Here is a 15,982-nt window from a genome sequence, read left to right as displayed (position 1 = left end):
GAAGGAAGGAACTTGGGAAAGTGATCCTGTTCCTATACATCATGTGATTGTATTTCTCTGAATCAACACTCGTTTTCTCGCCTAAACCCCGTTGATTCCAGATGTAAAGGTATCTATAAATGGCAGCAGGTGACAGATGTTTCCTCCTCTACGTTTCCTCCATTTGTCTTCCTGGTTGTGAGAAATGGAATAGCTGGGGGTTTTTTTTGTCGATCTCGTGATCTTATGTCACACATCTGAAGACGCTTCGGGCCATGTGTCCGGCGCGTCTCCGTTAAACACAATTAGACACACCCCTGAATATTTTTTTTTGATGAAAGTATTTATTTTTTTTGTATCTTTTTGAATTTTTAGTATTTTTTTAGGTATTTATACTTTTATTTTTTTTTGTAGAAAAGTTTTTTTGGCAATTTTTTTTATCAAACCGAAATAATATTTACATAAATAAATTATCCTTGTACATCAGTCCTCTCAAAGAATCCGTCACTCAGCAACTTGTCCATTATGTCCTTGGCCACTTTTTTCATCTTCATTTTGTGCAGTTTTCTCAGCCAGATGTTCACCTCAAATTTGTTATCCCGGTAGAGCCGAGACAACATCTCGAAATGCTGGTTGTAGACGCCCGGGTTGTCCTGTTTAGCCCGTTCTATCTCGTTACTGGTCAGCCCCAGCGCCCGCACAAATCTCTCGACTTCAGGTACGGGAACAGAATCCAGGAAGGTGTCCAAGGCCTTGTTGATACCTGTAAAAAGATCAGACATGTTATAAGATGGAGACTAAGGGGACGTCTGGTGCGGCTAGTGGGCCGCTATTCCGATTATTGACACCACCAAGCAGGGGAAAGCTGTGTCCCTGATACCTGATGCTGGCCCGACCCCTCCTCCATATGTTCATCATCGTACATTCATGCTCTTCATAGTGGCTAGAAGCTGTTACTACAACCATGGCTCCCATTGACTTCTACTGGAGCCACGGTTTTAGTTTCTCACCACGATACGGGACACAGAGCCAACTACTTCTCTGTTAATGATGGGTGGAGCTGAGTAGTGCGGATAGGCCATCAATAGTAATTTGTGGACATCCCCTTGAAGCACTTACTGCTATTTGCAGGGCATCGGTGAATGTCAAGGTGGCGGTGATGGCGTTACTATCACTAGCAAGGGGATAAACCTTTAGTTAAGTAATTACCTCAGTTAAGAGGTTAGATATTGTGTAGACAACTAACGTTACATGTAAATTGTAATACATACACCGGGCGCAGACCAGCGTCTCATACTGAGTTACTGAATTCGACTAAAGATATTTGATATGACACCTTGTTGGGGGGCACATTTGTGTGGGCGCATATACCCTGCTGTATCTAATGTCCTTCTCTTTTCCCCTCCCCCTTTTCATTTGAATTGTTTGTTTGAAAAACCCAATAAAACTGTGTTGAAAAAAAAATGAAAGGGGATAAACCACCAGCAAAAAAGGAATAAAGTGTAAGAATATGTTTGAGTGTCATTTTACCTTCATTAATGTCATTTTCTGTGAGGTTTTTCTTCATCTGAAGTCGGGGTTCGGGTAGGAAGGGGGCTTCAGTATCAACCTCTTCAACCTCGTGACATCCGATATTCTGTCAGTGAAATATAGTGTATACTCTTTAGTCCTAGTATGCATATACATGGAAGCGGATATTTACAATATGGGGCGGATTAATCAAGCTGTCTGAAAGTCAGAATATTTCTAGTTGCCCATGAGAACCAATCACAGCTCAGCTTTCATTTTACAGCTGCTCCTGAATATTTTAAAGGGGAGCTGTGATTGGCTGTCATGGGCAACTAGGAATATTCTGACTTTCAGACAGCTTGATTAATCCGCCCCTATATGTCATAAAATGGAGAAAGCAGCCATAGTAATGTAGACTTATTGCCGGAGGTTTATTATATGCTGGAACTTCATACAGCGACATATGATGAAGTCCCCACCCCTCCAGTGCCGCCAGACACATCATGAGACCCCGGCTGTACCTGTCTGCGCCATCGGACAATTGTACAATACTTGTCAGCCCACTGAACAACCAACTACACCCCGATATATGCCCCTCCACACAGGGCCATAACTAGGAGAGGCAGGGCCCCATAACATACTTCAGAACAGGGCCCCCCTTCCCTACATATTTGTAATACACATGCAAGTTACAATCACACATTTATATGCTCATACATACAGCATATGCTCATTACAGATACAGTATATATACACATCACATATACATTTTATATACATATTATGCTGTACAATGTGTAGAATATATTTATGTGCACATTCTTCACTTTTTAGTGTGATAGGTTGGATGGTGGGGCCCCCTGACACTGCAGGCCCCATAGCAGCTGCTATGGCTGCTACTACTGTAGTTACACCCCTGTCTCCAAAGCCACTTGACAAAGGGATGGCTTGAAAGGGAATATAATCGCAATTACTGGTGATTCCTGCTAAATCTCCCCCCATTCAGTATCATCAAAAAAACATCAAAAATATATAAAGCAGTATTAGGGAGTTGTACTCACCACCATTTTTCTCCTCAATCTGGATTCTGAAAAAAAGAAAATCATAATTTGTTTAAATTACGGTACTAATATCCAGAATATTTCTCCATTGAGTATCTTCTGTACGTGCCATTACAACTTTGTGACTGGTGGGCAATGTTGGGAGTTGTGGTTTCTTCACATATGAAATGCTATAGGCTGGGCTACATTATAACAAATAATATATATAACATACAGGTTCCATAAGACACTTATAGAATAGGCTGCAATCTAAGCTACATTATTATATATATTATATATACCATACAGTTTCTACAAGACACTTATGGTTTTCTTTATTAAAAACTCTATTAAAAGTCAGGCAGCCTATTGGTTGGTTATTATACTATATGTAGTATATACAGTGTGACATACTACTTCTATAAGACACTTACGATTCTCCCTACAGCAAAAGTACCAGAGGGTACAGAAGGCAGCAGCAAAGAAGATGATACCAATAGGCAGAAGGATTGCCACTGAAATAGAAGGACACAATTAGACTCCATGATTATTTTAAATTTGTAACATCTGTCATTTAAAATGATAACTTCTATAAAGCCTAAACTTGATTAAAAATTAAACTGCAGAAATTTAACTGCGGATCCAGTCATTTTTTTTAAATACATTGTTTATGTAATAAGATTTAGTGGTTACTATGTGCACAGTGAGGAGTGTTTTGATTGAAAATCTGATGATCTGAATAGGAGAGGTGAAAAACTTGAATCCTTGTAAACTTTAATGCCGCCTATTTATTGGCTAATATTCAGCTTCTTTGCTGTTTGTTCCCACCAAGAGAGTTAAAGAGGGAACTGCTCTATTTATAATCTGGACACAGAGTAATTGACATTGGCTAGCACTACAGAGTAACCTAATGTTCACACTGTTCTCCTTTATTTCCATTGTACTGAGATTTCCTGCTAAGAGAGGGGGGAGGAGCTGCCTCATTCACAGTCTGGACATAACACTATTCAAACTAACTATAAGTGTTTGTCTACATGCTCTACATGATTTTCTTGTTGGACCTCAGCTACTGACTAGTTAGTTTTTTTAGATCTTCTGTGACTTCCTGCTAGGAGAGGGAGAGAAGGAGCTGAATAATTCCTAGTGTGGACACAGAACATTATGTGTGGGTTTCTTATCTTCTTTAATATTATGGAGATTGTGTTTTTATTATGTTTAGGACTTTATGACGGATACACGTTTTAGTTCGAAAGTTTAGGAAGAGTAAGACATATATATTGTGACTATAAAATAGTATGAAGGAGAAGCTTACGTAGTATGTTACTGCCAGATTCCTGGGGCCCGCATTGTGTATCAGATGTCGAGTTGCAGGGTTTCTGTACAACTTCATATTCTGGACAACTGAGGGACAAAGAACATTGTTATTATACCATAGGGGTCCATGTGATGTATTACAGTGGGAGAGTACGGTACATCATCGGCATCGGGGCCATGTTGGGCACTTACCTGGTTGTACATTTCTGGCACCTTTCACAAGAATCGCCCGGAGGACAGAAAGTTCCTTTCTTGCATTGACAATTGGTGTTATTGGTGACCGTGCATGGAGAAACCACCACCTGATCTGTAAAGACAAATCATTTTTATCAATACTTATGGTTTCACAGGATATTCGGAAGCCTAGTCTAGCAGGGGGTAGTTGGCAGAGCATTATAATGTTGGGTGCAAGCAAGGTAGACCTAAACCTCAGCTACATCTTGCTACGTAAATTTATTTGAGGGTATCTTAACCCTATTGGCAGATTTTGTGGGGTGGGGTAGGATCGGGCAGTTGGATTGCAATATGCTCAATCCTGAATCCACAATGTAGAGTTGGGAACTTATTTCCCTTGAAAGTTAAGGCTTGTTTCTCTCCACCTACGAAGAATACATGCACACTCAGCAGACCGAGCATTCATGTGTATGGGAAAGTCACAAAGGGCAGCTCTAAGCAAAATGAGCATATGGCTTGGATTACAGGGCAATGTGCTGGATGGACAGACATGAAGACAAGCACCACACATGTCCATTGTACAGAGGAGAAACTAACCCAGAGAGAGAGAAGTAACCTACCATCACGGCATACGGTACAGCGAAGGCAGTGATCTAGACCTGTCAGGTGTTCACTGTATGTACGTCCAGGTCGACACGGCATACAGATGCCTTCCGTGTCCGGGCTGGTGCAGTGCTGCGCCACATAGGTACCTACAAGACAAAGACAATATGGTAAATATGTTTATGCATCCACATTGTAAGGACATCCCTGGAAATACTAACTTCTTAGTATGATCCAAGGGTGGAGGACTCACCAATAACAGCAATTACAGGTCTTAAAGGGGTGCTCAGCTCCTCCTGCTCTACAACATGCTGCCTGCAGATAGGACACTATGTACAATCTGCTCAGCTCCCCCTGCTCTATAACATGCTGTCTGTAGATAGGACACTATTTACAATCTGCTCAGCTCCTCCTGCTCTATAACATGCTGCCTGCAGGTAGGAGGCCATGTACAATCTGCTTAGCTCCTTCTGCTCTATAACATGCTGCCTGCAGATAGGACACTATGTACAATCTTCTCAGCTCCTCCTGCTCTATAACATGCTGCCTGCAGATAGGACAATATGTACAATATGCTCAGCTCCCCCTGCTCTATAACATGCTGCCTGCAGATAGGACACCATTTACAATCTGATCAGCTCTTCCTGCTCTATAACATGCTGTCTGCAGATAGGACACTATATACAATCTGCTCAGCTCCTCCTGCTCTATAACATGCTGCTTGCAGATAGGACACTATGTACAATCTGCACAGCTCCTCCTGCTCTATAACATGCTGCTTGCAGATAGGATACTATGTACAACCTGCTCAGCTCATCCTGCTTTATAACATGCTGCCTGCAGATAGGACACTGTGTACAATCTGCTCAGCTCCTCCAGCTCTATAGCATGCTGCCTGTAGATAGGACACTATTTACAATCTGCTCAGCTCCTCCTGCTCTATAACATGTTACCTGCAGATAGAACACTATGTACATATAGAGTAGATAGAACACTATATACAATCTGCTCAGCTCCTCCTGCTCTATAACATGTTACCTGCAGATAGAACACTATGTACATATAGAGCAGATAGAACACTATATACAATCTGCTCAGCTCCTCCTGCTCTATAACATGCTGCCTGCAAATAGAACACTATGTACATATAGAGCAGATAGGACACTATGTACAATCTTCTTAGCAAAATTTCCCTGCATACAGAAGCGACTGAATGTGGTAAATGTGATAAAACTAATTACACATCAGGTGAGACGAGCGTCACTAGGAAAAAATGTCAAGAATGTCTCATATTATGATCACTCTGTAAGACGGCACATTGGCACCTACTTGCAAAATCCTGGTAAAGAACATGACACGCCCTGGGAGAGTTATGTGTCGTCCAAAACATTTGCTTCCATGGGAACTAGAAACCTGACTCATTATATACACATCTCCTAGCCCAATAATAATGAGGTGTAGGGGCCTTTAACAGGAGCAGAAACTTACTTTCAGATTGATGCAAAGCAAGTGACGTAGGGGGAAGGGGCTTCTGCCGAATCGCAGCCCAACTCCCATTGAGGAGCACAGCAGGGACATTTGGGCTCGGTTTTCAGACCTATAGGCAGTATGTGTGCTCTTTCCCCAGAAACAATGGACATAGGGGTCTATGGGTGCCCTATTTATAATAAACAGATATGATGATGTCATTATTGTCTCGTTTCCATTGAGGCAGAAACAGGAGAAGACCTTCTGACAACCCTGTGGGTTTGAGACTATAAGGGTGCATTATACTGTGAGGGACCGCAATGGGGTCATTGCACAGCCTGGGTGTGAAAGTATAAAAAAGAAAGTGCTGCAACATTAAACTTGTCCCCTTTTATGTCCTGTTAACATATAGTTTTCTTTTTTCGATGTACTTTTGCACTGGAAACCCCAGCAGGAGACCCCGTGAGGAGAACTGGTTGGGCAGGAAATTCCTGTCTTAACATTTCCTTACAGACAGATCACAAGGCACGAGGAAGGAGTATGTGAGGACCATGCAGCCAAAATGTAATGTCATTTCCTATTCACAAGATTCGGTATAAGTTACGGTGACCCCCATTCATTATGAGCACCAGGTCAAGCATACACCCGCTACTCCATACACTGTCTCAGGGACTCCCAAAAATGGGTCAAATCTGGATATTGGGGCACGATATCAGAGGGGCTATAATGTGACATGGAGCTGGGGGGGGGGACACTATGTAATGGAGAGATGAAGGGCACTAAGTGGGAAATTATACTGTGGGGGTGGAGTAAGAGGTGGAGCAAAAGGCGTGGCATAGGGCAAAAAAACGCATCTTTTGGCCTTCTTTCTCTGCTACAAAAGTTGCGAGATGTAGTTGTGGTATCAGGGTCAAAGTGTCTGAAAGGAGTTTCTCCTGTTAGAAGGATAGCCTATTACCCCGAATATGGGTATCAGTGAGGGGGAAGGGGGTCCTCACAACAAATACACCTAAAAAGAAGAGGCTGAAAGTGAGACTCTGCCAGCTTGGGAGCAACCGGCACCTATGGGACATACATATTGGTTCTTCCCGTTTTGTATGCCCCAGTAACGAGTCTCTATGAACTAATTATTCTGTTGCCATTCCACCAACTGTGGGAGTAAGCACCAGGCACAGTGCGCCACGTACAGTGAACTGTAGCCAACAAGCAGGCTAAAAAAGTTACAGAAGGCATCACCCCCTTACATGCCCCATAGTCAGCCGATCCCATAAACATGACTCATAGTCATCAGATCCCGACGGTGTCTTTGTACTTTATACATTTCTTATCTTTCTTTATAACGCAATTTCACTCAATAGTCATAAAACCTTGGTTTTCCCAGGCTTCTCAAAAATGGGAATTAAAAAAAAATAATTCACCTTTTATAGCATTAAAAACATACCGTATTTTAATTAATTCAATTGTGATAATATAAAATAATAAGATATAAAAAAAATACAGGCTAGAAATACAATTTTAGGTTTTGCATTATTATGGATATTTTACCAGGAAGATATTTTACCTGGCAGACATCGCAAACACCTGATGTTTCCCGTCTCGTAAAATCTTTCTTCTTCATCATAGTCACTACCCAAAGATGAGGAATTTGTGGTTACCTGCAGAGAATACATATTAGAATCAGTTATTCTGAAAACTATATTATAAATCAGTAATTCATGAATATACACTATATTACCTCCCAACAGTAGTGAATTATAATATAGGCAGTTTGGGCAGTAGCCTGAGGCCCAAGCCTTCTAGGGGACCCATGGCCACCCAAACCACCCACCTAATTTTATACTCAAAAGGACCTTCACCCATGACATTTTCATTTGTCTGTTCCTGCTCACGATACACATGTACAAAGCATACATTTCAGGACCTTTGCAGGTCCTCCAAAGGTCCGGAAAGCACAGATTGAAAACAGGCAGAAGGGACGCATCCTCCATTCCCCAAGAAGCTGATTCTAGTACCATATCTAGGAAGTGATCCCAGACTTGTAAGGGCGATAATATTTATGCAGCCCAGGACCCACGGTGGTCTTAATCCGCCCCTGCCCCCCCCCCCCCCCCAACACCAAAGTCATTGAAATCCAGTGTTTCATTCACTGCCATTGCCCCTGATATATAATGGCTTCATTGAAAGAGTCCCCACTCCAACGAGCCCATTCATGAAATGTCTTCCCACCTAGATATTCCACAATAATATTTGATAAGTGTTATGGAAAAGAGGAACCTCAGCAACTAAGGTTGCTGAGGTCATAAAAGTGACCAACATGCTGCCCAAACCTCCCCTGTCATGGCCCCATTGTGACCTTCATAGTATGTGAACCCATGGCCGAGTAGTTGCAGGTCAGCCATATATCAACAATTTTAATACCAAGCGTCAATGGAGTGGTATAATGCCGAATTCCACCTCTAGTCTGCATCCAAGTTATGGATTATACTTCTCTATCCATTAGTCTTTGGTGAACCCAGAAGAACGTTCCTGACTTGATCACAGTTGAGGTGGTTTTCATGGGTCAGTCTCATGCCCTTAATTCCAGTAATAGCCTCTATATGCTACAGTAGACCAAGACAGCAAGTTATACGCTTTCAACTTTTTAGAAGGCCCTTTGTGTTCCGGCATGACTGTGCCCCAGTTCACAAAGCAAGAACCATATAGGTATGGAAGAGCTTGACTGACCGCACAGATCTCAAACCCATGAAATACTTTTGGGATGAACTACACAGGGGATTTTGAGACAAACCCTTTCATGCAACATCATTGTCTGACCTCAGATATGTTCTTCTGGATGAATGGTCAAATATTCTCCCCAGAAACTCTCCTCTTATATATAGGAAAGACTAAGGGTCTCTTTTACTAATGGTCTGTGGAGTGCATTTTCATCAGGTTTCCCTCGATTTCCGTTTTGTGCCAAATTTCCCCGGGATTATGGCGCACGCGATTGGATTTTGACGCATCGGCGAGCGTGGTCATCGGACAACCCGACGGATTCGGACAATGTGCAACATTTAACAATTAGAATTGTGTCACAAGACAGGCACTTTGGCGCGGAAGCAACACATAAAGGAAATTGGACGCACGGCCTTAGTAAATCGTGGCAGACCCGAATCCTCGTCGGACAACGCACCGCGGGATCGCAACGGGACCGGGTAAGTAAATGAGCCCCTATGTCTTCTATTGCATTAAACACTGAGATGAGAGCAGCCCTATGAAATTATCGTTGTAGAGGTGGTAACACTGCATTCCTGTGCCATAAGGACAACTGGAGGTAAAGTTCATGGCTCGGAAGTTTTTACATCTTACATTATTGATATAGTTTATCATTTAGAAAAAAGACACAAATCCATTATATCAAAGATGTTGACCCAGAGAAAAGCAAAAGCCCTATAGGATAGACACCTATTATCCCTTATTACGATTCAGGATAATTGGGTTAATTGTAGGGCAGAGAAGGTCCACCACAGTAAAGGTCTCTCTTTGCAGCTCTTGCCATGACACTGGGATCATGAATGGAAATCCTATATAGACTACGGAAATGTATTTACCAAGCTAAATAACACCCTTTAGATGAACTACTGTCATACCAGATTACTCAGATTACAGGCAGTCCCCGGGTTACATACAAGATAGGGTCTGGAGGTTTGTTCTGAAGTTGAATTTGTATGTAAGTCAAAACTGTATATTTTATAATGGAAGTTCTAGACAATTTTTTTTCTTTTGCCCCAGTGACAATTGGAGTTTCAAAATTTTTGGTGTAATTGGACCAAGAATTATCAATAAAGCTTCATTACAGACACCTTACAGCTGATCATTGCAGTCTGGGACTATAGTAAAGCATCCAGAGAGCTTCACCAGAGGTCACAGTGGGCAGAGGGGTCCGTCTGTAACTATGGGTTGTCTGTAAGTCGGGTGTCCTTAAGTAGGGGACCGCCTGTATATAATAACCCATATATTGATGACATGCTTTATGAAGCCAGATTGTGTAATGATTAGTGCTGGATTACAGAATGTGCCTAGACATAGGAGAACCGGGGTGATTCAACATAGGAACTTCTTCAGACGTCATAATGAATAAGATTAAGAAGTTGTATAGGAAAATGCAGGACAACAAAGCTTGTGTACATGGATACAATAAAGGTAGTTGTCTAAAACCTCAATAGAAATATCCAGAAAATTAAATGTGGTGGAACTTAAATACATAGTAAACAGCAGCTCAGGGTATACATTATGTAAAAAGTAGTGCAGCACCTTGATGGTGTCCTGAGGGCCCCCATATGTAAAATATGAAGGCAATAAGTGGTACCAAGGTTATGTATATAGTTGAAGTATTTAAAGGAGATAAATATAGTCTTCCCCCATAGCAATCATGTTAGTATTAGTAAAGGTTGGGCTATAATAGACCCCATTGCGGTTCCCTTCCTCTGTATAAAGAATTCATCTTGCTGTATAAATGGTGCACTCATGTTCATATGTGCACACAACTCAATTTGCTATGGGACTGATGCAGATAGCCGAGCCCATGTCATCTTCAGAGCTGTGGTTACTGTGGATAGTGGATCAGTGATATTGTAGGAAAAGCTTTTAACATTATGTAAATTTTATATTTTCAATGTTCATCAATGGAACAATCTTCCTAGTTTTGTGCAAAATTATTATTGTTTGGGTTCTCCAGACCTGGAATAGACCATTGTGATAATGTATGTTAATGAGGTTAAAAACGACTCATGTCTTAGAATAAATCTTTATGTAGTCCCAACACAAGTTTGTAACTAATGTCTATTGGGTCGCCTCTTATAAAATTACCGTATGACCAAATTGTTGCAATACCCACGCTCACCCGACTTTAGGTAGCAGACACATGACATGTCACCTAATTTTATATGCACTCAATGAATATTGTGCATTGCGAATGATTCAGCTGTTTTTCTCTTTATCTATTGAAGTCAGAAGAATTTCCAGGATGTAGCAATTCCCATTATAAAAGAATAAAGGAGGGTGAGCAACCAGAATGGGTGTAATATTACAGTCATGCTGCTGGGCTTTTATCACTGCCAGATATTCAAGGTCAGGAACACATGCATTCAAGATCAAGTATCTACACTGCAAATAGTTCATAAAGGAAGTCAAGGTTAGGGCATCTTCCACACTTGCATATCTTGACCCTAATTTCACTTTTTTATTTGTATGGAGGATATTAAGCTTGGTGGAAACTCCCAGGCGAAAACATTTAAGGAGCGATACGTTATACATTGAAAAAATTACCCTGTAGACACGATGGTAGCCATAAGAAATTGGAGAATAGCAGAAGTAGCAGTTCCGAAAGACCAAAATAGGTCATATGTGCATATGTGCCTGTGTGATATCCTCTAGGACCCTCTTCAACTTCAATCATGAGTATAGCTTAGCGATCGAAAATGCTCATCTCCAGTCAAAGTCTAAGCACTGCCAAAGATATCTAGGATAGTGCAGTTATCTCCGCCAAGCTATCTCAGCTACATCCAGCAGCTCCTCAATAGATTTGGGCGTACCTGAAATATCTATTCGAGTCAAGGGTTTGGGTATGTCCCGCATGACTTACACATATTGTCGGATTGGTGGTTGAACAGCCATTTTGGCACATTGACGACCCTGGTTAACTAGACCAGGGCTATGATTGGCCAGAGGTGGCCTCCTGGAAACGTTGGGCCTGCTCATCTCTATTCCACAAGGCTCCAATAGAACTGAGATCACAGATATCCTATTCTGCTGATTACTTAAGTTGGACCATCATGATCAGACATTTCCCAGGTGATAAGATGTCTCTGGGAAAAAAAAACTTTAAGGGCCCGTATAAGAATCCATAGCTGATTAAATAGACTTCAGTGACATATGATTGGGATGTCTTCTGCTGGTCCATTTGGGGACATTATTCTGTTAAGCCCACCAGAAGATCCACCAGTATTTTGGTGGGCCACTTGGTCTGCAATGAATATAGAAACCTCCATAGACTACTAGCAACTTGGTTATTTTGCTGTCATCACTGTCACTCATTACCCCAAATTTGTTTAATGCATGTATCAAGCGAAGACGGTTCATCATAGGGCATTTTCAAATGGCACCAATCACCTGCCTTGTCAAGAGATTTCCAACACATTTTAGATGAGAATTACGTATGGGCTTCGTATTTATTCAATTGAAAGATTTTAGAGAAAAGCCACATGAGCTAATAGTTTACAAAATTTTTGCCAAAATTTTGGAATAAATACTAAGTCATGTATTTATTTGTCCTCTTGATGTGCACTTCAAAGCCAGATCCATGTAACCAAAATGGCAGCCTACAGTGTCCTTAGAGCTCAATGTGGCCCTGTGTACTCTTCGTAAAGTTGAGTTATATCTCCAATATATAGGTAACACATGAGTGTGCTACCATTTTGTTTCTTATAGCTTGTATATTGAACTATATGGAGCTACATTACGGGCCCATCGATTTCCATAACTGACATATTATGGATCCATACAACATAGATAATGTATATAAACCAGTACTAACCTAAAGAATAAATAGACTATAAACTTAGCTGGCAGTAAAGAAAACTTTTTTGGCGTGGCCTTTGATTACAAAACGTCCATAAATTCCTTAACTGTTAATCAACATATAACTGGATCAGCTATAAGCTCAAGCCGGCCATGAAAAATTAGAACGGTGTCCATTCATAAAAGTGATCTCCTAGCCCCCTCCCCGTGACAACTGAATTGTGGAAATAATAATAGAAAATACATTTTAAGCAATTGGGAAGGGGCGGTGGGGCAGTGTTAATGTCCTCTGACAGGAGTCTGGCCAAGACCTTTATATCACCCTCTCCTTCTCCTCCCTCCCCTTCCTAGGCTCCACCAATCAGAGCATAACATCAGGTGTCCCTCATCAAAACTTCCCTGGTAACAGCCGGACACTGGTCCAAACCCTGACCAATGACAGGTGTCACCGGGAGTCTAATCTAATCTGCCACTAGTTTAGGCGGGAAAAAATCACCTCAGGAGAAAGAGCATGGATACTAGTGATACAATGATTGAGAGAATGGGGGCCTCCATTACTTCTATATCAGCAATTAGAAAGCATATAAAAGCCTTTATAAACCGCGAGTCACACAATACATAGACCTCACTATCGGACCCTTACAGTTCAGTTAAGAAGTGTCCTCATAAAGAAAGAATTTTCGCCCCCCATCACATTATTATCACGTTATTGCTTTAAATTAGCATTTTTATTGTTTATTGTTTGAAAAAACATGTGTCTGCGATTTCCTTTTAATTAGTTATTAACATTAATATGTATAAAATAAGAAATGAAATACTTGCCTCATAATAATAATAGTAGTAAAAAAACTAATAATAATAGTGGTTAAAATTGATAATAATTTTGTGTTTTCAGCTATTTATGGATTAGTTATCGACCTCTTGTACACAGAGAATGAATGGTGCCGGTATGAGAGTCAGAGAGGGTCCCTGTTAAGGAGATCGCACTGGTTGGCCCACAAAGGCTCTACTTTAAGGAAAGTTTTATTACTTTCTTCTTCTTTTTTTATGAATCTCAGGCAAAATTAAACATATGTTTATGTTTTGCCAGACAGACCCATATATTTCTATAGGAGGCTTATTATGGATACAGGCGGTCCCCTACTTAAGAACACTCGACTTACATACGACCCATAGTTACAAACAGACCTCTGGATATTGGTAATTTATTGTACTTTAGTCCTAGGCTACAATGATCAGCTATAACAGTTATCACAGGCGTCTGTAATGAACCTTAGTGTTAATATTGATTCTTATGACAATCCAACATTTTTAAAATCCAATTGTCACAGAGACCAAAAAAGTTCTGGCTGGGATTAGAATGATAAAATATACAGTTCCGACTTACATACAAACTCAACTTAAGAACAAACCTACAGACCCTATCTTGTATGTAACCCGGGGACTGCCTGTATGTACAGCACAGACCTGTTATACAATTATGTACGTGCGACCAGAGAGTGTTGAAATCAGCCAACAATTAAGAAAAAAATGTAAAAAAATCTAAAAAAAACCCCTTCTAAATGTTTCTTATATGATTGTTACAGTTTATTTGCCGCTATTGTTATTATGGTGGAACGGGATTATTAAGCTTTTAAATTTAAAATACCGGTATTCATTGAATGTTTACATTAATATGTTTATTATATTTTTTATATCTACGGAAATTTTCTTTTTACATCAAGAATTGCCCCTGGTTAACATTACAATAAAGTATTGGTTGTTTAATCTCCATTTAGATGTACCGTATATACTCAAGTAAAAGCCGACCCGAGTATAAACCGAGGCCCCTAATTTTACCACAAAAATGGGAAAACCTATTGACTCGAGTATAAGCCGAGGGTGGGAAATGCATTGGTCACAGCCTCTCCAGTATGTAGCCAGCCAGCCCCTGCCCCAGTGTATATAGCCTGCCAGCCCCTGCCCCAGTGTATATAGCCTGCCAGCCCCTGCCCCAGTGTATATAGCCCCCCCTTTCCCCGTTGTGCAGCACAACAATACCGGATGGATCGCACAGAAGATCTACGGGTGCCGCCAGAAAGGCGAGTTTTGATTTATTTATTTTTTTGACTCGAGTATAAGCCGAGTTTGGGGTTTTCAGCACATTTTTTTGTGCTGAAAAACTAGGCTTATACTCGAGTATATAAGGTATATTTACACCAAGTTTTTATTCATTTGTATAATTTCAGTGTTTTTAATGTATATTTTTGTCTATTTTGCCACCAACATATTGGGCAGTGGATATACAGATCGATATAAAACATGGATCCACATCACAAATACCTTTTCTAACACAAACTTCTGTTGCGAGAATACGTAATCTAACTAAATGTAAATAAAATAACTTTTTAAAGAAAAAATTCTTCATACGCCATAAAATAATTGTGTAACAAAAATAAGTTGACGTTATGAACCTATTACTATAAGATCAACATTTATCTCACTCATTGAGTGTTAACTCACCAGCAAGAGGAAAAGAAGAAGAAATCGTGGCTTCATAACCGGTGGTACCAGGGTCATAGCCATTAAAAGGGATCCAGTCTTCGCCCCATGAGGGGCCATGCATTTGTAATCCAAATAATATGACATCCAGTAGTAGATCAGTACATGATGTTCTACTCACCGGTCTAAAACGGAATGGAGTCTTGTTTCACAGAGTATATAACTTAGTAGGGTCCCGCCTCTCATACGTAATCAAGCGAAGGGGAAAGTCCTAGGCCTAATTTGAAACATAAGAGCTCCCACTAGTGGCAGTACAGGTAACTGCAATAAGTAAAACTAGTGGCTGAAACGGGACATTATTAATAAATTTTTATAGGGATCCCCTAAAGGAACATACCTACTAATACCACTTTATAGGAGTCTTTTACCAGGTCTACTCAGTAGAACACAAGGGAGCATATGTCCCTTTTTACTTGTAACTACGCTTGATAATATCTCCTGGAGATGTATAAATAAAGTGACCAATGTCCACTATAGGACTACCCCTCTAACCACTTAATGACGGCCACTGTACAGGAACGGCACCATCTCAGGAGTTGAACTTGCACTTTCAACTTCCAAATCAGTCCCTCTTCTTCATTTTGTCACACATAAGTTTTGTATAAAAAAAAAAAAAATGACCCAAAGGTCACACAGTTCCAAAAATAAAAACTAACAAGAAAACAGAAGTATGCCAAAGGACCAAAAAAGGTAAAGTATACACAACTTTTATTGATATATAAACTACACCACAACACAAAAAAACCATAAAAACATTTAAAAGTGTGAACAACACACAAACAAACAATCCAGCAAGG

General features: G+C 40.5%; 1 protein-coding gene across 1 annotated transcript; it reads right to left on the bottom strand.

The window, feature by feature from the left end:
* Nucleotides 1-319: 319 nt before the first annotated feature.
* LOC140128003 (tumor necrosis factor receptor superfamily member 10B-like) lies at nucleotides 320-15,333 on the bottom strand. Its single transcript, XM_072149317.1, has 9 exons — nucleotides 15,147-15,333; nucleotides 7,648-7,741; nucleotides 4,637-4,768; nucleotides 4,035-4,149; nucleotides 3,841-3,929; nucleotides 2,963-3,043; nucleotides 2,550-2,575; nucleotides 1,510-1,615; nucleotides 320-742 (listed from the first exon to the last, which is right to left on the bottom strand). Exons 1-9 carry the CDS (start codon nucleotides 15,270-15,272, stop codon nucleotides 450-452), a joined length of 1,062 nt encoding a protein of 353 aa, XP_072005418.1. The 5' UTR covers nucleotides 15,273-15,333; the 3' UTR covers nucleotides 320-449.
* Nucleotides 15,334-15,982: the final 649 nt, after the last annotated feature.

Source organism: Engystomops pustulosus, chromosome 4, assembly GCF_040894005.1.
Source record: "Engystomops pustulosus chromosome 4, aEngPut4.maternal, whole genome shotgun sequence".
NCBI lineage: Eukaryota > Metazoa > Chordata > Amphibia > Anura > Leptodactylidae > Engystomops > Engystomops pustulosus.
The sequence above is the reverse complement of the archived record's forward strand: the minus strand, read 5'-3'. Positions and strand labels throughout refer to the sequence as shown.

Coding starts and splice junctions, on each gene's coding strand:
- LOC140128003 (XM_072149317.1), bottom strand. CDS start 15,272: ATGTCATATTATTTGGATTACAAATGCATGGCCCCTCATGGGGCGAAG. Junction 7,742..15,146: donor TTCTTCTTTTCCTCTTGCTG/GTGAGTTAACAC, acceptor TATTCTCTGCAG/GTAACCACAAATTCCTCATC. Junction 4,769..7,647: donor GTGTTTGCGATGTCTGCCAG/GTAAAATATCTT, acceptor TTTGTCTTGTAG/GTACCTATGTGGCGCAGCAC.